Source organism: Poeciliopsis prolifica, unplaced genomic scaffold, assembly GCF_027474105.1.
Source record: "Poeciliopsis prolifica strain line A6 unplaced genomic scaffold, Auburn_PproV2 SCAFFOLD017, whole genome shotgun sequence".
Classification (NCBI taxonomy): domain Eukaryota; kingdom Metazoa; phylum Chordata; class Actinopteri; order Cyprinodontiformes; family Poeciliidae; genus Poeciliopsis; species Poeciliopsis prolifica.
This window is the reverse complement of record NW_026562392.1, coordinates 10,293,149-10,317,314: the sequence shown is the minus strand read 5'-3', so window position 1 is coordinate 10,317,314 and position 24,166 is coordinate 10,293,149. Positions and strand designations below refer to the sequence as shown.

At 41.3% G+C, this 24,166-nt stretch overlaps 1 protein-coding gene across 1 annotated transcript; it reads left to right on the top strand.

The window, feature by feature from the left end:
• Positions 1-2,655: 2,655 nt before the first annotated feature.
• Positions 2,656-23,588, top strand: phactr4b (phosphatase and actin regulator 4b). Its single transcript, XM_055042224.1, is given in 15 exon segments — positions 2,656-2,811; positions 2,814-2,837; positions 8,315-8,485; positions 8,689-8,769; positions 10,219-10,719; positions 14,124-14,459; positions 16,369-16,500; positions 18,346-18,874; positions 19,340-19,617; positions 19,804-20,002; positions 20,206-20,261; positions 20,572-20,633; positions 20,724-20,861; positions 21,005-21,081; positions 22,020-23,588. Coding segments are annotated over 15 exon segments (2,634 nt in total). The 5' UTR covers positions 2,656-2,777; the 3' UTR covers positions 22,036-23,588.
• The last annotated feature ends 578 nt before the right edge of the window (positions 23,589-24,166 follow it).

Genomic DNA, 24,166 nt, shown 5'->3' with positions numbered 1-24,166 from the left:
TAATTCACAGAAAAGCTAAAATTCTGCTAGTTTAAAGACAGTTTCTAGTTTACAGTAATGAGTCTCTGGTGTTAATTTAGCCTTCATATTTTCCAGTTCTCAGTCCAATTCAGCATCTTTCAACAAGTTGTTTCATGAATTCCCCACCTCTGCATTACAGGGGTCATGCTTTACTCCAAACACCTCATTAGGCAGGTGATCATGGTGTTATGCCTTGTTTTAACTCCCTTTTGTGTTGTTATGACAAATGAAATCTTTTCAAGTTGTGTTTTTGCAGAAGAGGCCGGTGATGAACCGATGAAGCAATTCTATGCTTTTTCTGACCCGCCACTCGCTCTGACGGTGACGGTTTGGTGACTGCTTGCTCCTACGTCCATCACTTCCTCGCCTTTGTGAAATTGCCTGGCCCAGTCTGTTATCCAGGTCAGGCCAGCACCGGGTTCTGGACTCATTCGGATTGGCTCAGTTCTCCCTGGATGCCGGCCCGGTGTAGAGGGTGTATGTGGGGCACAGGGAGAGAGGAGAGGGGCGCTGCTGAACACATTAGCTCTCAGCTTGAGAAGCGGCTCTGAAACCTCAGATCCGTCCAGGCAGAATGACACAGCTCGGTGAACTGGACCCATCTGAGAGGCAACCGGAGGAGACTTTCTGAAGTCAGGCGGGCCTCAAAACGAATCAAAGCCCCGATTCAGAAAGTCCAGCTCCTGCTCCTCATTTTATCTGGTTCATGTTTTCTTCCTTCTTACTTTTTTTTTGCGTCTGCCCCAAACTAGAATGCCTTTCTTGGCTAATGTGCTTCAGTCATGTTAATTCCCTCAGGCCTGTTAGAAATGTGATAAAAGACTTGGAGAATTGTATGAAATAGTGTCTGGAGGCAGGAGGAGTGCTGAACAGCGTAATTAAAGTCCCTCTACAAGTTTTGAACAAAAGCAATAATCAGATTCATAAGCATTCACACCCCTGAATTTTTCTTTGCATTTTGTCACATCTAAACCATCAACTAAATTTGTTTTTATTGGTTTTGGAAAGAAAATTATTTGTGGTTTTAATTTTTTGAACAGATATGAATTAAATAGTTGGTGTATTTTTTTATACACATTTCGTTTTCAACCATACAGAGTCATCATTTTGTACAACCGCCTTCTGTTGCAATTACAGCTGCAAGCCTTTATGGTTGTTTCTATCAGCTTTGCACATTTAGATTTTTTATTTTTTTTAACCATTCTTCTTTCCAAAGTAATTTACCCTCCATCAGATGGGTGGAGCAGCATTTTTTAGGACATTACCACAGATTATCATCTAGATTTGTGTCTGGACTTTTCACCAGGTCATTCTAACAACGCATATTATTTGACACAAATCTTTTCACTGCAGCTCCAGCTGCATGTTAGAGTCATTTTGCAGTTAAAAAGTAACCTTCAACTTGGTTTTCTTACAGTATTACGCTGCGATTAGCCACATTCATATTCTCCTCAGTTTCCTGACATTTTGCATGTAGTCCAAATCATTCATTTTGGTCTCAATTTGCACCTTCTTCACGTGTTTTCTGCATCTTCTGTATGACTTGCTGCAATCTACCAACAATCTCTATCTCCAATGACTTTCTTTCAACCATGACTTTCCACTTGTCACTCTTCCATCAAGGTCAGATTTGCGGCGTGCCGATTGTGTAGTCGTCCTATGAGCAGATTGTCCCACCTGAGCTGTGGCTCTTTGCAGCTCCTCCTGAGTTTTCATTGGCTTCTTCTCCGTTTGTTCTTCTCCCTTCCAAGTTTGTCAGTGTTGTTGGAGAGCTACTGGGAAATCCTATAGTTTACCAATCGCTCCATTTTTTATGAGCGATTGAGCTGTGATATCATCAAAGCTTCTGATGATATTTTGTAACCCAACAAAGCTTTAAACTTCTTCAGAGCTCTTTTCCCTTGGATCCTTGCTCTGCTCCCAGGTCTTCCTGATGCTGTTTGTTCATTAATGTTCTTGAATGAACCTCAGAGGCCTTCACAGAATGTCTGCATTGATGCTTTTGGTTTGAAATGTTCAGTGTTGGCCTTATTTAGTCTTATTTAGGTTTATCAGAGTAATGCCTGCCACATTTAGCTGATTTTTACTTGCAAATTACCTGACTTCCATTCTTTACCTTCAATAAACAGCAATTGTGTTTTTTGTTGCTCTATCATATAAAATAGCTGTAAAATGCAACAGTGCTCGTTGTTTCTTCATGATAGAAAAAACCCAGAAGTATGGATATTTTGGTAAGACACTGTTTGGATGCTTTTTAGTGAGTAGAAAAATAATATCGTGCCTCAACTGTTTCATTCAAATAGATTGTGATCTAAGCTTTGAGGTTTAACTCAAGTATTTCTATGTTGGCTCTGAAGATTTTGTTACTTCTTTCCTTAAATATCTACAACAGATTCAAAACAATGCACCGTGTACCACTGCTGTCCACACGCCAAATTAAAAACACAACCTGTCTTTCTCCCAGGAATGGCAGGCATCCTTCAGTGATTGCTGATCTATGCTGTGAGCCAAGCAGGGAGGGTCCTTCAGTGTGGGGGAGAGGGAGTCCAGCTCCTAGAGGGAGGGAAAGTCTTAAGGAGTTTGGAAGAAGGAGGGACAGGGGGGAAGGACTGAAGTGAAAGACATAGAGTAAAAGTGGATGAAAGAGACGGTGCTGTTTTTGAAGGAACAGGAAGGCAGGTGCAGCGGCTGATCTATCTAGAGTGGCGGCCTCGGTGTGGGTGCAGAACAGGTAGAGGCCCCTCGGGGGCTGGATCATGGGACAAAGCCTTCGTGTGGAGATCCCAACTCAGGACCACAACAGCAGAACTCTGGCGGTGAGTTTCTGATGTTACTCTGGCTCTCTTTGTCAAAGTACAGGATTTACTCCCCCTCCTACACACACACGCAGAGTTTAAATCTGTTCCCTTATTTGATGGTGCTTTCAAAGACTTTAAACATCTTGGAGAGAAGGGGGCGGAATATTGTGTAATCAACTTTGCATAGCCTGCTCTCTCTGTCTCTCTCTTTCTGTTCCTTTCCTTCACTTTCACCACCACAAGGAATGCTAAATCATGGGATCATGTGCATGAATCTCAGCTGTGTTTTTACACACTCATGCACGTGCTGGCCATTTATCTTCCTGTTACAGGGCACAGGAAATTGTTTGCACTGTGAATTTAAAACAATTTTTTTTCTTCTTGTATCATTTTGAATTCAATTCACTTTTCACCTCCTGTCCTGTCAAGTTTGTTTTTCTATGTCTTCCTACTCTGGCATTCCATAAAGAATTAAAAGCTGTTGATCCAAAACAGGATTCTGGACCTATTTAAATACCAGTGTTTTGAAAACTGTAAACTACTTTACTGCTGAGCCTTTTGCTCGTACGTCTAACGCTGGTCTACAGACTAATGTCATTCTTTGTAGCTGGAAAGCTGGCCTGATTCAACACTGGTTCTGCATAATTGAATAATTATATCTCTCAAAATTTCTCCTGCTTCTTTGATGTTCAATATTAATGAATTCACCTATTTGAGGAAGTTTTGTTGCGAAACTTAACTCTAAATTAAGAGCATACATGAAGTATTGAATAGAAATTGCACTTGGAAGCTGAAATAAATAAGCTGGAGTTTGGAAAACTCCAAATCCATGTACGCCATTTATTTTCCTTGGCACAGTTTCTACTGTGTTTGAGGTAATGAAATGGGAAGTTGTAAGCATTTTTAGATGGGGGGGTTCAAAAGTGTTTGCTGATTTTAGCTAATTGTGGGAGGTTGTGAACCCTAACCCACGTGACTATTGGAGTATTTCAGCTTCTCCAGAATGCTAAATCCAAGCAATACCTGGTTGGTTCAAGGTTTTCAGGGGTCAGACACAGAGATGTTTTCTGTAGCGCTACAACAGCAGCCATGAGAGTAATACATGAAGTTATTAACACTTAGGGCAGGAAGTAACATTTTTGCTGTAAAAATAACAGGTGATATAGGTTTGAGTGATGACGCTTTGGGTTGGTTTAAATGATAATTTTCATATAGGAGTCTGAAAATGTCTAAAATAATTTTTCTGAACTTAGTAGAACTGGGTTTTCTTATTATTCTTATCTTAAACTGGATTATGTATCTGTATTTAGTTCATTTCAGCCTTAACAGTAAACCTTTAAATTGTAACTTAAAATACTTCTTTGGGTTAAATTAAGGTAAAGTTGGTAAGATAAAATGTTTTTTTTACCCAACTTTATTGTGGATATAACTAATATACTGTTCTCTTATTTGTGTTTTGCTCTTAAGTTGTTAATGAATTTTCACAAGAACCAGTCACTGCGATTATAACCACTGTGCTCAATTAAGAAGATTAAATTTGATAATCTGCCCTGCTAAGGATAAGAGTTCTCGTAAGGTTGGGGGTATTTCCCAACTGGAGGACTCTGAGTGGACGTGGGTGTCTTTTGTAAGCTTTTCATACAGACTCTGTAAAAATCAGGCTCCTTTAGCTGCACGGTCAGCTGTCCAGGGTAATGCAGCCTCTCCAGGAGATGCTTGACAGAGCATTAGGATGGCATGTCAGAGGAACCGCCCACACATGCTTGGACTCCCACATGTTTTCTGACCAGTCGGCCTCATCTCATCAGAGCCTCAGAATAAAGAACCAATTATATTATCATTCATTAAAGTATACTTTATGTTTCTCTCCTCTTTTTTCTTGGCTTCACCAGACTTACTGGTCGTTTTCTTCTGCAGTCTCTCTCGTGGACTGTGTTGAGTTGAAGGGAAGAGGCTGTCTTTGTTCTCAGGGAGGAAATGGCACTCCACCCTGATTGTGCGACTGCATTTCCAGTACCCCCACCCGCCGCCACCACCACCACCGATCACGCCTGTACTTTTTCTCTCTTTGTAGCACTTTTTATTCTGTCTACTACCATTTCCAAACTCACAGGAACAAACAGCTGCAGTTCCAACAAGACCCTGAATCACTTCTCACTGCAACAAAAGCAAGTTGAAGTTTTTTAGTTTTTTTTGTTTTTTCTTTGAAGGAATCATTTTGTGGGTCCAAAGGATCATTTTAGTTTTGTGGCGTTGGATTGACACATTTCAACGAGCTTTGTCTGAGATCTTTTTTTTTTCAAACGGAAGCCTGCTGGATGGGCTGAAGCCTCCACAATCGTCATCGGCGCTGCGTGTGCGCAGGCCCGGCACAGTCAGAGCTCTCATCCTGCTCCGCTGGCTCAGCTGAGCCTCTGTATCAGAGGCGTTTCTGACAGAACAGTCTGCTCTGTGTGAGAAACGCCATCCAAGCTGGATCACAGAGAAGCCGTCCTTAGCCAAGCTTAAGTTGGACGTTATGGCAGCTGCTCTGAATCCTTGCATTCTTGTCTCACCGAGATAAGCGGATTTCCCTGCCCCTGGAACCTGGATCTTCTCTGCTTTAATTTTTGCACAGGAACATGCTCATCTGGATTCTCCTTGATTTCTGAGACACTCACAGGAAGGCTGGACATCTTGGATTTCTGAATGTTGCCTGCTTCCCCATGGCATGTTGCTTCAGGTCCCGTCACCGTGGAAGCTGGACACTTAACAGCCCCCTTCCAGGTAGCTTAGGATCCGGTTTTAGAAAGGCTGCACTGTTTTCTGGATTTCTACGAGTTCTGACCTACAGATTCTCATTCTGACCGATTCTGTACGTTCTGCTGGTTGATGCACTGATCAGATGAAGGGAAAAAAGGTCGTCAAGCTGTGTTTAAGTTATGTAGTCTCTCTTGAAAGAGTTTGTGAATGCATGGGTGTCTGTGCTTTTCTGTGATGAACAGGGAATCTGTCGGGAAAAATGTTCTACACCATTTACTATTTTATTACACTTTTAGAAATATAGAACAAACGTTGACTAAGTTTACTAGTAAAATTTAACTACTTATTGTCTGGAATCTACATTTTTGCTCTTCTGCTTCTTGTAGAGAAATTCAAACGTAAAAAGCTGGTATTAGGTGGTTAATTAGTCCACTGTTTGCTCAGGGGAAATGTATTAGCTTTCATTGCAGCCAGCTGGCCAGCAGAGGCCAGCTACAGGTTTCCTGTCCCTCAATAGGGACAGGAAACTCTTGGCACTCCTGCCACTTTGTCTGGCATCTGGATAATCAGTGGTTCCTTAAAAAAGCTTTTGTTTCCTTAATGCTAGCTGTTCAGATAGGTTAAGGGGCCTTAAACTACTTTAATGATTTGGAGGAACATTTCTGGAAGCAGAACTTTTTAATACCTGATTATATCTTCGTAATGGTAACCTTTACTTTAAGCACTGATGAAAAGTGCTGACGGAGTCGTTCCCTTGGCTCTAAAACGGGCTTTGGTTCTGTGTCAGCAGTTGTTCATCATGTCATCGTGTTTCTGAGGATGATGCTAAAACCCTGAATGAGGGCTGGGAGATATTCCTAGACAACCCTGACCCACTGTGTTTGAAATGTAGATTTGCTTGTCAGAAAAGATTAATGTTGTTATTCCGCTTCTGTGGTTTTTAGTAATTTACTAAATAACGTGCATTAGTATTTTGCGGAAGTGTATTGTCGTGGAAATCAGACTGCAAGGCTCTTCCGACGCCGAGGCATCCTGTGTGTGCATCTCGCTGGGAGTTTTAAACTCGACTCTCTTCTCGTTCCAGTGGTAAATATTTTGTCTGCTGAATCCGGCAGCTGCAGCTTTTTACACAAACCTGATGTTCGAAGCTCTCTCTGAGCTCAGCACTCTCTCAATGGAGCTGCCAGTCATGCATCCCAGAATATTTAGCCAGTACTGCAGAATTTGATGGAGTGCTCCCAGCCTCATTGACATCCCATAGTAATCAGCGGTTCCTTAAAAAAGCTCTCGTTTCCTTAATGCTATTTGTATCGTGTGTGCTTTGACTGGCAGTGTTTTCCTGCTGCCTACGGCCGCTTCCAGCATGCGGCCCCTCTTCTGCACTGAGACAGCGAGAGTTGAAGGGCTGATAAGCACGAGGCTCCATCGAGCTAAGGAATGTGAGCACTTGACAGGGAAAAAGGCTGGCTAAAAGCCAACACTAGAGTCCTCCTGTTAGCGGTAGCTCTGTGGAGGAGTCCTCGAGCTCTCAGCATCACCCTGCCAAAGCACACTCAGTGCCCGAGAAGTAACAGCGAAACATAATACCAGCCATGATGAGGCAGCTTGTTTTTACAAAGGCACTGGAGCTTGGTGCAGATAGGAAACCAGAAACATGACATCCAGCAGTTAGAGGAGCATTGATCAGTCTAAAGCTTTGCGTTGCTGCTGCTAACCAACCCTGATTTCTCATATTTAGGATACAAGAAGAACAACACTGAAAATAATCTAGATTTATTTCTCATTTAATATATGAATGGAGGCATCTTCACCCCGCTATGTGTGAGAGAGTAGTCAATGTGAAACTGGGTTTTTATCATTTTAAAAAAAGCAGCATTGCAGCATTAAAGGTTTGAACTTAACTTTCAGTTTTTGATGTTGTTGGTTATCATGGCCACCATTCCAGCTGCTGTCAATGTATGGGGACTGATCTAATAGTATTTATAAGATTTTGCAAGAGTTATTTACATCATAAATAAGAACTGTGAGGTAGTGGACAGCAGTGAATCAGTAGCTTGCCGCCCATTTTGCTTTTTCACAGCAAGGAATCGCATCAAACCCAAGTTAATGGTTTTCCAGTTTCACATTCAGAAACCAGTGGAATATTCTGAATTGTATGCTAATGATTGGTTTTAAGTACGCACATTTTTGAGAACCACTGTTCCTAGTGATGAAGACTATCACTGTATATCTGAGATTTCCAAGAAGCTGCCAACATTTTAAAAGCCAACATGTTTCAGGACAAGCAGCTGTTGAAGATAGAAACGATAAAACAGAGCAACTTTCCTGTTGCTCTGTTTGTCCAGCCTTCCAGTTGTCTCCTGGACATCTCGCTCTCTATCAGCCTGGTTGAACCGCAGACATATGGTCCATGAAATACTGTTTCTTCTTAAGTAGCTTCTTATACCTCTGCTTCCTCTGACTTCATTTTTAAGAGACTCACCGGTATTGAAAATCGCTTACTTTGAGTCTTTCACTCTCCACACTGAAGATTCCGTGAATTTGTCTCTATCCTTTGTGATGCTTTATCGATTGGAAATAAACTGAATTTCTGAGTTTCCGAGTCTATTTTTCAGCAGACTCCGGTCACTTGGATTTCTCTGTGCATCTCTTCTTGTTGATGAAGCTCTGCTCTGACAGTCCAGCTCCCCTCCTCTTATTCTGTGTTGCGGTGTGTCTTAAAATGTAACAATTTTCCCATTTCTTACTTTCAGATGACGAAACGGAGCAGCACCACAGCACAATGGTGGGAGAGGGGGGCAGCACAGGGGCCACTACCCCTCCCCCAAAGCGTAAGGGCAAGTTTTCTACCATTGGCAAGATCTTCAAACCCTGGAAGTGGCGGAAAAAGAAAAGCAGCGAAAAGTTCAAAGAAACATCCGAAGGTTTGTGTCGTTTATTTTGTTTGGACTCTGAGTGGTCTCCACCTGTCCTTTCTTACTGATCATATTGGTTACATTCAACTTTCAACCCAATAAGTGTGTGCGTTTTCCCCTTAATGCTAGCATGTTCTTCAGTTATCCTGAAGTTTTTTGACAAAAACATCAGGAGATGAAAACTTGCTTTGAATTGTGTCTGTTGACGGCAGAACTGGAGAGGAAGATGTCGACTAGGCGAACCCGACAGGAGCTCATAGAGCAGGGCCTGCTGAAGGAAGTCCCAGATAATGGTAAGAGGTCCTCTGTGATTCATTTGATCTCTTTGAACGGCAGTATCTGTCTCTGACAGAAGCTGCCCTGAGGCGATCACATCGACACAGACATCACGGTTAGGTCACAAGTACATTGTGGCAGAAACGGCATCCATCAGGTGTCTGAAATGCACTTTAGGACAAGGAAATTTACTCTGTTTTTCATAGTAATGTAATATAAGTTTAAAATTGCATGCCACTCTCCACAGCTCTGGAAAAGTGGAACGGATTGTGGCCTGCAGCAAAATAGCTTTGAGAAGTGTATGTGTGTGTGTGTGTGTGTGTGTGTGTGTGTGTGTGTGTGCGTGTGTGTGTGTGTGTTGTGCGTGCGTGTGTGCGTGTGTGTGCGTGCGTGGGTGTGTGTGTGTGTAAGCTTTCTGCCGGCCCCGCCAGCTCAGAAGCCCGTTTATTAAGCCTACAGCTGCTTCTGCATTACAACAACAAATAGTGAATATCTCTTGAGTGGCTGTTTTTTTTGTTAGTTTGTTTTTTGTTTTTTGCCACTTTCTTACTTGCTACTCTCAAATTACAACAGATCAGATGCATAAAATATGTATCTGGGGTCACAGGTGTAGTTATTAGGAACACTACAAATATGTAAAATCTTCCAAATACATTCAGGATTTATTTTAGAGAACTTTTTTTAAAGAAAAAGCTCAGTCTTTTATGTGAGGACATTCACTCATTTACAAATTTGAACAAGAATAAGTGGCTGTCATTTCCCCACTCATTTTTAGCTAACTAGGTAGCCATGTTGTTTGACGTAATACCTGTACTGAGCTATTTATTTGACAAAGAGATAGGATAACTTCTCCTAACTTGTTGCCATCAGGTATTTTACTCTAAAAGTGAAGAGCAGTTCTCCTCTAAGAGGCAACCCCTCTCTGTTCTTTGCTACTAAGAGCTAAATCCAAACATCTAACCTTGTCTTTAGTGAGGAAAACATTTCAGGCGACTCCCCTTCTTCAAGTCCACAAAGTAAAGATGAGGTTTTAGCATCTGGCTAAATAATATTTACCTTGCTGCCACATACAATGAGCAGGATGGTAACTTTAGGAAACAGTTGCATCATGATATCACAAAGTTTTCATAACAACAATGAAATGCTCTCGAGTGACAAACCAGCTGTTTGCAAACATGCCAGATAAAAAAAAAAATATTAAAAAAAAGCCTTTTCCATCCTGCTATCAGAAAAATGCAAACAGTTGGAGTTTACTTAAATGTTACCAGTAGTTTGGTCAGAGCTGAACATAACAGTCAGATAGAATAAAGAGGATGCTGCTTGGTGCATTACTGCCTAAAATGATAGTTATCTAAATCATTGAGACGTTCATCTTTTCTCTATGTTACAGACTGTCTTTGGTTTGGAAGGTCAGATCCTATTTTAAACCTGTTCCTTGTCTTGTGTTTCACAACCAACCTTTTCAGATGGAGAGGCGCAAAATGTGAAACAGTCCTACGTTAAAAACGGCCACACACTTCCAGTCAGTGGAGGAAGAGGAGTCATCAGCAGTGGGAGGAGCCCAGGTAACCAGGTCAAACTCCCTGGAGAGTCGGACTTTCGGATGCACCCTGGGAGACTCGCCCAGCCAGAGGACCACAGGGGCCGCTCTCCCTCAGACGGAGACCGCCGTGGAGCTTTGTGCTCCAGGGGCACCGGACTGCATGAGGAGGGGTGGAGAAGCGGGGCAATGGGGACACATGTGCATGGGGAGGGCGAATGGAAGTCCAACTTAGCCTGGCAGGGACAGATCCACGCTCAGAAGGATGAAGGCAGGCGCGGAGGCAGACTCCACCCCGACGATGGGCAGAGAAGGCCGGGGCTGCAGAAGGCCCCCTCAGAGGACGGCAGGAGGCGGCCAGCAGAAGCAGAGTGGAAGCCGACGCTTCCTCGACATGCCTCTGCAGAGGAGGGAAGGACCCGCAGAGGTAAGGCTCCTCTGAAGATCTAAAGCAAGAACATGAGCTATTGTCGTGAAAGTCAAAGATAATGCTCACATTTCCCCACCTGACCTTGCTGATATGTTGTTGAAGGCGAATCTTCAGTTCTGTATATTTTTCCCCTCCATCTTGCTGTCACTCCTCGGCGCACAATGCTGTCCTCCCAGATATAGACAGCCTCCTGTCGGCTCCCAGGAGGCTTGCTCCAGCTATGCTTCTTATTCAGGAACATGAGAGAACAGATCGTCCTCCCTTCTCTTCTCCTCATTAATCTGTCATGATCACTACAGCCATTGTTGCTCCTAAATGCTCACGCTTTTAGACAAAAACCAACTGATTCCTCCCAAAAACAGACAGGGTAAATAATAACGGTAGTTCTTCTTTTGTTGAAGGACAACAATCAGTAACCATTGCCATTTTGTTCCTGATTGAACATTGCTTTTGGATCTGGACTTTGGCTGGGCCATTCTAACACACGAATAGGCTTTGATCAAAATATTTGCACTTTAGCTTTGGCTGTATGTTCAGGATGAAGATCATGCTGTAAGCTAAACCTCTACCCCCGTCTCAAGTCATTGAAGCCTCTAAACAGTGTCCTTCTGGGATTGCCTTGTTTTTATCTCTATTTGCCGTCAGTTTTGACAAGCTTCCCTTAAGAAAAGAAAAGATGGTGTGTTGACCAGAGCAATGTCCACTACTTGTTTGCTGCGACACTGATTTGTTCCAAAATGTAAACTCGATGTATTTCCCAATGGTCATATTTGTGGAGTTAAACTGATCATTGTCCATTTGAGGGACTGAAACTCTGTGGATCTGTCTACCTGGTGGATGTCCAAGTCTTTGAACGTTTGCAGTTTCACACAAAGCATGATTAAGTAGCACTTTGCAAAAATCACGAGACCTTGGGTTATTTTTTGATATCCTAAATCTCCTGTCGGCTGTGCTCCTTGGTCTTTGTGATGCTTTTTGTTCATTAATGTTCTTTGACAAACTTCTGAGCCTTTCACCAAACAGCTGTATTTGTACTGAGATTAAATTACACACAGGTCGACTCCATTCACTAATTAGGTTACTTGTGAAAGCAGGTGACTGCACCAGATTCTATTTAAGAGTATCAGATAAAATGAGGCTGAATGCAGATGAATGTGTTTTTTTCAGATTATTATTTGTACTATGTCAACCGTACAGCTTTGTGCTGCTCCGTCACATGAATACTTAGTAAAATACGTTGATGTTTGCCTTTGCAACAAGGCAAAATGTGAAAAAGTTCAAGAAGTGAAAAGTCTTTTGCAGGACACTGTGTAGCACTGATACATGTGGTGTCTCTGGGACATAAGAGGTTAATGTTAATTTTAATGATAAACAGATGAAAAATTTACAAATTATGTGAAGAACTACAGATAAAGGTGTCAAAATTAAATCTGTTGGATGTGAAAGATTTTTGCACACCTTCATATGCCTCTTCCAGCCTGTTCTTAAATCTCACCTTGTATTTTCCTTTTCCGTCTCTCTCTCTCTCTCCGACGACCCTTTCTCTCCCTCTCCTACTCTCTTTCTATCTTTATCACATATCCTGCTTTCTGTCCTCGTTTTCTCTCTCTCTCTACCTCCACTGTGCTTCATTTCTACTTCCTGCTTTCCTCTGGATGATTTCCTCTTTGGCTTGGTAACGTCGCGTTGATAGAGGTTCATCTGTTCATAAACAGCTTTGTACTTTGGAGCTGCGACTTTGAGGAATGGCGTGGGAGCAGCAGTAGCAGCAGAGGGGTGGTCAGAGGGAGGTGGGCTTTTTTTGGCCGTAATTGCAGCTGCCCACACTGTTTACCTTCACAGCTGATCCCAGATAATGCCGTTCTCAAACAAGAGCTGCACAGACAGTGCTTCGAGTGGTGCAGCCGCAGAGAGTTGCTCACTCGGTCTCTTTGCTGAAGCATTCAGCGCTTTGCAGCAAGGTCTTTTGTAATCTTCTGCTTTTTATACATTTCCTGTCAGTGGCTCATATAATGGTTCATTTCTGTCCAGGGGTGAATTATTGACATAGTAATTGCAACTAGGGAATAATACCGCCTGGAGCTTAACATAACCTAAGTATTATGTTATACAATATAAGAAAAAAAAAACCCACAAACTATACACTTGAATTGAATTTGGCTACTTTTAAAATTTCCAGATAAAAGATTCTAACAGTAATCAAGTGAAACCTCATTTCACCATTTAGCTTCATGAGCTGATTTGCACATTGGAAAGGAACTGCATTATATCACATAACAAATTATAACACAATAATAATAAAGGCTCATCCCAAAAGTTTACCCTGATTATCATCCTCCATTTTATTTTGAATTGAAGATAACTATCAAAGCGAGGAGTATGGCTTCCAACAGAGTATATGAAACCCATAAACTAATTAGGATTAGGTTTTTTTTGGTTTTAGTAAGATAACTGTTAGCTTGTGACAGTTTTGCCTCTTTTCTCTTTTTTTTTTAAATTAAGACTTTCGGGAACCACAGAAGGAGCCCCCTGCTGGACAGATGAAAAATGCTGGGAGTCAGTGGAGTTACTTATTATTTTTGATCATTTTTGTTTGTTTTTGTTTTGTTTATTTCTCTATGGTAGTGATAGCTTGACTGAACTCAGCAACATTACTGCTGAAAAACACTGTACTAAAATATTGTTGGAAAGTTTACATATAGCAGGAAGGCTCCATTCATTGCATAATATTACAATCACAGAAAGAAATGTAAAGAGACACATTTCTTACAAGTTGAAATCAATGTTCAGTTGAAAATGAAAATCTGTTTTAAAATATATTGTGAATCATTATTAAAATAAAGTCAATATTGGCAATGTTGGAATATCTAAATAAAGATTTAATAATGGACGGTCTTTGCACAAGACTTCGCTCAAGATGAGAGATATGGTCATATTTAACAATGCGTGACCTGCCTATGATATTCTATGTGCAACTGTGTAACAGTCTGTAGTTTTAATTAAGGAGAAGATGTTAGCTTTAGCACTATTTGCACCTTTTGGGCTGTTCCTGCAGTAAAAATATTTATTTTCAGTTCCTGTTCATTTTCACTATAAATGCTGCCACACAAACAATTTACGAGTAGCAGATGCTTCTTCAAACCACAGTCCACACTGGCATCTCGATAACTTTTTCCTTTCTTACTTCTAAATAAGAGCCTCAAAATCGTCTCGAGATAAAATCACTCAACTCAGAGAATATTAGCTTACATTTGCTTCACCAGTGTGTTAATGTAATTATATTAAAGGGCAAACCTTTGGATAGGTGTGATTACATATTTAATTGATTTCAGAACTGACTTTTGAAGTGAATCATCATGAAGTTTATTAAATAAAGCTTCTCTGGTATTCTATGCTTGTAGAGTCAGACAGCCATTTTGCACCTGAAGTGGAGGCGCTGCAGGACACTCTTCGTGAACCTCTGCCGCCGAAGCAGTCAGTCATGCCTCCCAAGTGGCTGATGAGTTCAACCCCTGAGCCTGGAAACGAAGGCCCACCTCGGACCCCGTCCAACCACCCCGCGACCCTTTACTCCTCCCCCTCCTCTGGGACTTCCAAGCCCGTTCGATCCGTGTCTTCTGCGGGAACCAGCACGCATCAGCCTGCACCTTCAACCCTGACGCCCTCCTCTCAGGGCACTAAGCAGCCTCCTCTGCCTCCACCCAAGCCTGTTAACAGGAACAACGCAGCCATGCTGGGTAAGTGCTGCAAAATTAGCAGATCTTAGTCAACAAAATGCACAGACTTCTTAATGAGTACTCACTTTGCAAGCAGTTTTCTACAGGAAATGACAACGGAGAGTTTTGGCCTTGAGAAATTCCACGCACTCACATTCCGACATTGCACTAATGATGTTATTTGAACAGCTTGAGAAGCTTTTCCCCAGCTAGTTATTTATCATGCCTGGGCTCCTTCAGTGTCAACATTTTATGCATTTTACACTGTGAAGATAACAGAGGCTCTTGTGGCTGTGCTTCAGTACAGACAGTGTAGTTGTTGTTTACAGTGAGGTTTTCCTCTCATCTGGGATCTTGTTTTAATTCCCTCTAGGCTAAGACTCTCCATTATGATTCACTCTTGTCTTAACAGCACATCTGTTGATATTGTAGTGTCGTGATAAATTAGTGTACTTCATGTTCTTGAAGTCAGCGAAACAAGCCATCCATGTTGGCAATGAAGTGCATGGTTTGCTTTAAAGAGACAGTCGGGTTTGGACGGTTCTTTATAGACCTGTGAGACACAGCATGTCTTGCTCATCAAAAAGCAGGAGAAGTGCTTCCTTATTTCCCCTTCCAATCAAAAGGAGTCATAAATTATGCCTATTTGTCCTACTAAAATCATCACTAACATAATCAAGCAGATGAAAGATAATATGGTAAAATAAGAAACACATATTTCAAATGGTGATTTTATTCATTAGACAATAAAAAACCTACCTAAACCATGTAAAATTGCCCTCTAAATTTAAAAACTGGTTCTGTCACCCCCTGGTGGCAAAAACTGCTGACAATCAATTACTAATTAAAGCCTTTTAAATTTTAAGAGGAATTTTGATTGACTTTTTTTTCTTTTTTTTTTTAACAATTCAGTGTTATTGGAAGATTTTTGGAGCATTCATCTGAAGGTCATGCAGCAGCGTCTTTATCTGATTTACGCAAAGACGTTATAAAACCTCCCTTTTTCCTTTTCTTGGAGCCATTCAGAGGTTCTGCTTTGAGCTTAAGGTCACAAGCTTATAGAAGAAATTTGTCCTTCAGGATTTTCTATTTCTGTTGAAAATGACTTAAAATCACTTATGTTATGTCATCCAGTTCCCAAACACCAAAACTGCATATTGGACTCTCTCTATATGTTTTACACCTTCCACTTTAGTTTTATCAGTCAACAAAATATCTTTCTATAATTCTTGGGAATCATCAAGATAGTTGGGGGTTTTGTTGTCAAACATGAGATAGACTGTTATGTTTGTTGTATTCAAAGTTGGGGGATTTATGTCCTGAGCCCTTCCATGGTTACCATTTTTTCCCAGTCTTTTTCTTATAGTTGTCTCGTGAACCCTGACCTTATCTGAGCCCGAGCTTTATATGTTGTTTTGGTTTATTTTTCACCTTTTGTGTGAGTTGTTGATGTGAACTTGGAGTAATTTAGAAAAACTTACACGATGCTCTTGGGATGGTTCATCACTGATCCATGTTTTCTCCATTATTGGACAATGTCTTTCAGTAGATTGTAAGTGTGCTTATAACCCCAGAAGGGCAGTTTTTGAAAAATTTTGTAATTTAGAAACTGATTTTTTTCTTTGCTTTTGCATTGTATGCGCCTAATGTACCTTTTTCAGATGATCTGAAATGTCTGCATGTGATTTTAAAAGCACAAAAATTTAAGAGAGGCTACACCTTTTTTGCCTTTATGATTTTCAAAAATGTAAAACTAAAGCAAAGTAACCTACAGTTTGGCTGCACATGTTTAATTAACGGCCTTTAAGGATTCCCATCTGCTGCGTTACAGCAATATAAACTCCCTAACGAAGTGCTTCGACAGCCCCGCCACGTAGCTTCATTTATGTAACAAACACTCGCTGAAAGGCCTCCGTCTCCTCCCTATTAGTATCCGCCCTGCAGGGGGGAGAAAACGCTCAGCTTCCTCTCTACTGGTCCTGCTGGAAGCGAGAATGCGACTACGATGTCTACCTGTCTCTGCCCGTCTACCTGTGCCGGCGGGCAGGAGGCCTGCGCTCAGGTAAAGAGGAGACGCTTCTGTCACCAGGACGCCGCCAGTCCAGAGTCTTCCTTCTTCATCGTGTCACGTCCCCTCTTTGCTGCCAAAATGTTTTGCTGCTCTGCCTTTTAACCACTTGATTGCCAATGAATTCCTTTCTTTGGATGCACTAAATAAGAGTCGCATGCTTACGATAAGCCGATACTGAGCTCTGCTTTGTGTTTAAATGAGGGAGCTTCTGTGTGAGTGCGATTGACCTGTTTTTAGAGGCTATACGTGTGAATGAGGACAAGCCTTCAGCAGGTTTCAGCTGTTGACTGCACTGCATCAAATGTTTTTGCATAATATAATGTGTTATAATCCACCCATGTTATACACAGAGAAAATGGAAAAAATTATGGAGGGATGGGAATGTAGAGTGGAGACAATGGTATGGGCTTCAGGTAGAGGAGAAGATGTTTTACAGTACTGTCAACTGCATGTTGTAACTCTGTCTCCTCTGTTCTTTCACTTTGACTCCATAGAACAACTATGCTTTCCCAGCTGTTCTGAAGAGTTTCCAGAGCTATATACAGCGCCATGCAAAGTTTTTTATTTTTTTACATTTTGTAACATTAAAACCACAAAATTCAATGCATTTTAGAGAGATTTTATGTGGTAGGCACACAAAACCACTAACATTGGAGATGTGGAAGAAAAGGGACAGCTGGTTTTCAGTTATTTTATTTAATTTTTTTTTTTTTTTAACAAATAAACATCAGATAGGTGTGGCCTTTGTACACATGTTCTAAATAAAGCAGCCTTTAAAATCACCTAATGAGTAAATTGAGTTGTCTTGGGTTTGATTTAATCTCAAAGTCCAGCCTTTCTGTCCAGGCCTCGGGGGATTGCTGGAGAACATTAGTGAGCCAATAGTGTCATACGGACTGAGAAACTCTGATTTTAACTGTGCTGAAGTTAAAATCAGATAAAGTTAATTAAAAAATATATATCCAAAGCTTTGAAAATCTTGAGGTTTCAAAAATGTAAAGGTGCAAAACCTATCAAGAAATACCATTCAAACTCAACTGAGCACCACTCCACATGAACCTGAACACGCAATCGCCAGGATGACATGATAGTGGTGTTGGCTGCGTCACGCTGCACATCAAAGCTGCTTACAACTGATTTGTAGATGTATGGAGCCAAATAAAAGAAATCCTGGTCTGGTAGAGGCAACAAAGGACTTCAAACTGAGGTTTAGATCAAACTACATTCATGTTAGAATGATCCGGATTCCAAAACTACGCAGCATTTTCTTCCGTTTCACAATGTTATGGTACTTTAAGTTGATTTATCACATAAAATGGAAAGAAAACATTCAAGTTTGTGGCTGTGGTGTGACAAAATGTGAAGAACTTCCAGAACTATACATACTTTTGCAAGGCACTGTAGCAACCACATAGCTGTGCATGCAAACAGCTGAAGCTTTATGTTTAAGAGCCTCTTTTGCACAGTACGAGGCAAATCATATGAGCTCTGATGGATTGTTTAGGGTCTGGCTGCGAAGAGCATGTATGCATCTTGTTTGTCTCTCTGGCCTGGGCCACATGCTGCACTCCGCTCTGCCCAGGGAGTGTGTGTATCTCTGGCACACACTGCATATGTGCTCTGATGCCCAGTCACACATGTAATAAAAGTGTTTGTTCATGTGCATTTAATGACTGCATATGTGTGACTGACATTTGTGCACACATGTCACGAGGCAAACTGCACTGAAAAAGGAAAACTTGCTAGCAGCTCGCCATTATGCATATTCCCCAGCAGTCTCTCTATGTTTGAAACAATTCGATTAGATGTTTCGTTTTTTTTTTTCCTCACTTGCAGGTGACTTCAGTCAAGCCACAGGGGGTGCAAGTCTTCATCCGGCTAAGCCCTCCCCTCCAATGCCTCCCAAGAGGACAACCCCGGTCACTAAGCGCAACACAGAGGACTCTACTCCTAGCCACTCCGTCATTCCATCCCCACACTCTGTGGAGGACCACACTATGCTCCCTGTGGGCTTCCAGCTGCCCCCTCCTCCTCCTTCCCCACCCCTGCCGACCCACATACCGCCCTCTCCGCCCCGCCAGCACATGCACACCCACCACCTCCACCATCAGCACTCCTACCCCCACCCACTTCCCCAGCCCTTACCGATGCTGTTCGACCCACCGAGCCCAACCGTGGAGTCGCCTCAGCGCCCCGCCCCCATACCGCTGCACATCATGATCCAGCGAGCGCTGTCCAGTCCTGGCCCGGCGCAGCCTCATCCAGACGGGGCGCAGCGGGCACATGCGCTTCTTTTCGAAACCCCTCCGGAGTATCAAGCAGATCGCGGCCGACCTCTGCCTGTCAGCATTCAGCCTCTAAAGCTGTGAGTTTTTCAGCACTTTTCATGACATATCCTCATGTCTCGTGCTACACTATAGCTGCACAATTCAGCAATTCGCAATGTTTGATCTTGTCTGTCAGGATGTTACCGTTCCTTCTGGATAACAAAAATCCTGTCATATAAATTATTTAAAAGTGTGTAGTGATTCTTTAATCTTTATTTATGAATGTTGCTAATCTGACCATCAGTCTTTATTAGTCAACTCCACCAACAACAACAAACTACTTCCTTTCTTACTTCAAAATAAGTCTCAGAGCGCGTCACAGTTCAGACTTGAGTTTAATGACAAATATTGGACCGCTTTAAAATCATGAGATTTGCTTCTCTGCTCATGTCACAACTAGAGTTGCACTGTTCAAAATTTTGTCATAGAAAAGTTGTTAGCTTAATAAAGACAAGTTCAGGATTTGTGTAATTATCCACTCAGAAATGTTTCCTTCCTGTCAGATCGGAAGATGACTACTCAGAGGAAGAAGAAGAAGAGGATGATGAGGAAGAAGAGGAGTACGACGGTGAAATCCCCCAGCCGGAGCTGGAGCCACGGAGTCGCCGCTGCCTGGTCGGGGATGCTGGTGTTTGTGTCCTTCCTGGGGAAAACAGCAGTGAGGAGGAGGAAGATGATGAAGACAACGAGCGAGGACAGCATGACAGGGAGGACAGTGATTCAGATGATCAGGTGGCCCATAAAGAGGAAGACTCTGATGAAGAGGATGAGCCCCCACTCAGTAAGCTCAGTTTCTATTGATAGACAAATTATTTCAGTGATTACTTTACAAAGAAATTTGAAATTAGATTTTGAACTCTGTTTTTTTTCTGTTTATTTGTTTTTTGCTATGTGAAGCTATGCAGTTAGTCTGGTACTCCATCATAGCCATTGCCTTTGTCTCTTTTTCTCCATTTCTTTCATGCAGGTGCCCTGGCCAGCAGGGTCAAGAGGAAGGACACTCTGGCTCTGAAGCTGAGCAGCCGTCCCTGCGCCCCGGACAGGGACAGGTTCACACAGGACAGAAGCAGCAGAGAGGACCAGCCTCCGGGTCAGACGGGCCTGACCTGGCAGAGCAGGGAGCAGTGGGAGGCCATTCGTACGCAGATTGGCACGGCACTCACACGGTAAATTCACTGTCATCGTTTTTTGTTGTTGTTGGTTTTTTGTGTGACTTAAACAGACAATGTCAAATCTGATTTTCTAAAAAAAAAATTTAAAAAAGGATACGGAAATAGATTCTTAGATCATTGCCCTACTTATTTCCTGACTGAAAAGTGGATGAAACACTGTGAAAATACTAATTTCTTTTTGTTTTTTAACTGTTCAGGCGGCTCAGCCAGAGACCGACTGCTGAGGAGCTTGAACAAAGGAACATCCTTCAGCGTCAGTATTAACTGTCTCTCCCTTTCACTTTAAATCAGCAGCAATAATATTCTCCAGTATTTACTCATCTCCCAGTGCTGTGATGGTTTTACCTCTGAATTATTTGTTTCAGTGAAGCCAAATTACACCTCATGTTCCAGCGTATTTAGCAAAGCTGATTCTTGTGTAGATTTTTTTGCTTTCAAAAGGTTTCTCAATTTATTTGAGAGATCTAATTTAGGAAACTTCTTTTGTCTCTACCTTTCCTGCACATCAAACAAAGCTTTCACATTCAAGTCTAAAATAAGCTCTGTCCCTGTTATTTTTTTAGCCAAAAATCAAGCTGATAGGCAAGCAGAGGTCAGGGAGATCAAACGGCGTCTGACCAGAAAGGTGAACAAGCACGTCACAACAAACACCCAAGTGTCTTATTTTGCTTTTGATGGATATGAAGCAGTAACAAAAATCATCCTTCTGTCGTAGCTGAGTCAAAGACCCACAGTCGCAGAGCTGCAGGCAAGAAAGATCCTGCGTTTCCACGAGTATGTGGAAGTCACAGAGGCCCAGGACTATGACAGGAGGGCAGACAAGCCATGGACCAAGCTGACTCCTGCAGACAAAGTATTGCTTGTTATCAAGCTAAAACAGAGAATACTTTTTGTAAAAAATACACCTAATTGATTATGTTCATAAAAACTGTGAGTGACATTCAATATTTTTCTTCTAAAGTTCCCTGTTTTAACGTTACCTGTTGGTTTTTGTAGGCCGCCATTCGAAAGGAGCTCAACGACTATAAAAGCACTGAAATGGAAGTTCATGAAGAGAGTAGAATTTACACAAGGTACAGTTATGGTTAAATGTCACCTTTATAACACTGGTGTTTCTCAATAAATCTGAATACCATAGAAAATATCGTATTCAAAAACTCAATTCAAAATCTTGACATATTGATTGATTGCATACAATCAGTCGGGTAGCATATTGTACAATAAAGGAGCATATTGTACAATTATGCTACCACCAGGTTTCTGGTGTTTTGGTTGTTTTTTGTGCACTACATATATCACCATATATGGCTAAAAAGTTTAATTTGATCTAATTTGACCATCTTTAATTGCTGTTTCCTCTGCATTGCGTCTGCAAACTGGGCTTTCTTTCAACAATTACTTTTATCTTTCCTCCATGAAAACCAGACTTGTGGGGTTCGGAAATGTTAGTTATCTTGTTAACAGATTATCCTACCTGAGCAGTGGATCTCTTCAGCTCCTCCAGAGTTATTATGGTCCTCTTGGCTGCTTCTCAGATTAATGCTCTCCTTGTCAGCCTGTCAATTTAGGTTGACACCCATGTCTTGGCATACTCCTTTTGGTGATGTGTTAGATGTGATCTGAGATATCAACAGGTTAGGATGTAACCCTGCTTAAAACTACTCCACAACTTTCTTCCTGACTTTTGCCAATCAGGAATATTTGGGTAACTGGAGCTGAATACAGATGCATTCCACAGTATTATTTTTTTTATTTGTAAACAATGTAGAAAAGTTAATATTCCTCCTACATCAAAATCATAACCTTCCGTTTATCAAAAAATCCCAACAAATACCTCAAAGTTTGTGGTTAATGTGACAAAAGAGTAAAGCTTACATGGTGTAAATACTTAGTGATTATTTAGACTTAGTAATGAAATCATTCTAATTTACTTCTTAAGCAATATGCACCATCAGTAAAAAGATATATTAGGGTGATGAATTTATTTAAACTGGATCTCTGTTTTGTGTAGGTTTCATCGGCCTTAGCGCTCAAGCTCTCGGAGAGTGAAGCACTTAGGATTTCTGTGAACAGAGGCGGCTCTGTGCGCAGATTGCCCCTTTTTTCCCACCATATCCAGACTTTGCTGTATTGTGTGATCGAGGAAGAGCCTGGAAGTGACTCACAACAAGAATGCCCGCCGCTTGCCTTCCATCACCCTCTCACCACATCGCTTTCTGCCTGACCCGAGGCGGTGGCAGGCGAGGTCCAGATGCAGTATTTCTCCTAGATGACATGGGTTTGGGGTGAGTGTGAGAGACCCAACGTGCCAACGAGGGAGTGAGGCGGCAGAGAAGCTGCATCACAGCCACTCTGCTGCTGCGTGTGGCACCCTTCAGAGACTTGGATCTAGTTAAAACCTTTAACGCGGCCTCATTCTGTGTTGCCTTTTTCTTCTCTTTGTTGTATATGGAAACACTAACTCATCTTGTTAATGTAATAGCATACAATAAAAACAGTAATAACGATGAGGACCTATCATACTTCACACGGTAATAATAGATAACAGAGACTGAAGCACCAGAATGTGAAGATTTGGACATTTTCCGCTTTAGGACTTTGCATCTCTGGGATTTTGTGTTTTCTATTAGTTATGTACAGACTGCTGTTGTTATATCTTAGAATGCAACTGGGAAAAGATGTTATGATAAAATACTCTGTAATGCACAAGACATTTTATTTTGTAATTGTAATCACATGAGTAGTGAGAGCTTATATTTGAGCTGTTTTTTTTTTTTTTACTATTATTTGGCTTTGCCTGTATTTGTGGTTGTGTTGTAAGGTGGCCAATTTAGCATCAATCTAGCTGCAGGAAAAGAAAAGTGCAGGTCAGGGAGGCCATCTACATTTTCATGCGTGCCAACATAAGCAATGCCTGAAGGACTAAAGGAAACTAATTTTTGCAATCCTCTGCATGAGCCAACCGGACGTCCAGTGCCGTTGGATCCGGACGATCTCTCTTCATTTATACTTTTTTTTATGAGTTTTTGTACTTCCCTTTAACGATTGAGCAAGCAATGCATTCTGTAGCCATTTTAAATAAGGTCATTTTCATAGTGTCTGTGATAAGAGCTTAAATATAAGTTGCTGTGAGTGTAGATCAGGGATTTATACAACAACAAAAAAGTCTGAAAATGAATAACCGGTTAACAGGGAGTCAATTTTGGTTGGAGAATTTTGAAGCTGTTTTAATGTACTTTTGTCTGGCCAGTAGCTTACAGGGTTCTTTCTGTTGTATACAGGTTGATAAAGGTTTAACTGATGCTTCTGTATATCTTGTCTTCCTTTTATTTGGAAATAAATTTTAAATATAAAGGTATTATAGGTTGCTATTTTTTTAAGTACAAAACATTAGTTTGTGATTAAATGCTACAAGAATGGGAACATGAAATGCCTTTCTTTTCCTGTAAAAAAAAAACACAATAATGATAAGTTCAGTTTTAATTGGATGTTGAATTATATGAGCTGATGAGTTTTCTTTTTAACTGTAAATAGTCACATCTGGATCTGAATAAATAATGCTATTATTCTATGAACCTCATTTGAAGTAAACTTGTGCCTGACTCTTTATTCCTACTCAATATGACTGTCTAACAGCGTCCCCTGCAGGCCAGGGGTTTTGTAAGGATGTGCAAAAAGCCTTGAAAGAAAGTGATCTTTTATTATGTCATCTTAAATGTGAGTACATTTATTTAAGCGTGGAAATGTCGCATTATGAAATAATTACCTTATGTCACCTTTGTTTCACTCCACCCTCTTAAAGTGTGTGTCTACCATTGAATAAATTCACTTCCATTAACAGCTGATCATCATTCAATATGTTGCTGATGTGGCAAAATAAGTCTTTTTACACATCCTTGCTATTCTATATATGTGAGGTTGGCATTGTATTTTATTGGGTTTTTATTTTGTTTATTTTTAAAGTAAATCGAGAAAAGATTACAAATTAGGTTCTTATCACTTTAAGGCAATTGATTTTTCTGGGGAGTTTGTCATAATTAGTGTTCTTAATATTATTTAAATCTGACTTGAATTAGCATATCGCAGTGTCCAGAGCAGGCAAATCTCTGGACACTGCTACTACTTCACGGATTTACTAATGTAATCATCTCTGCGAAA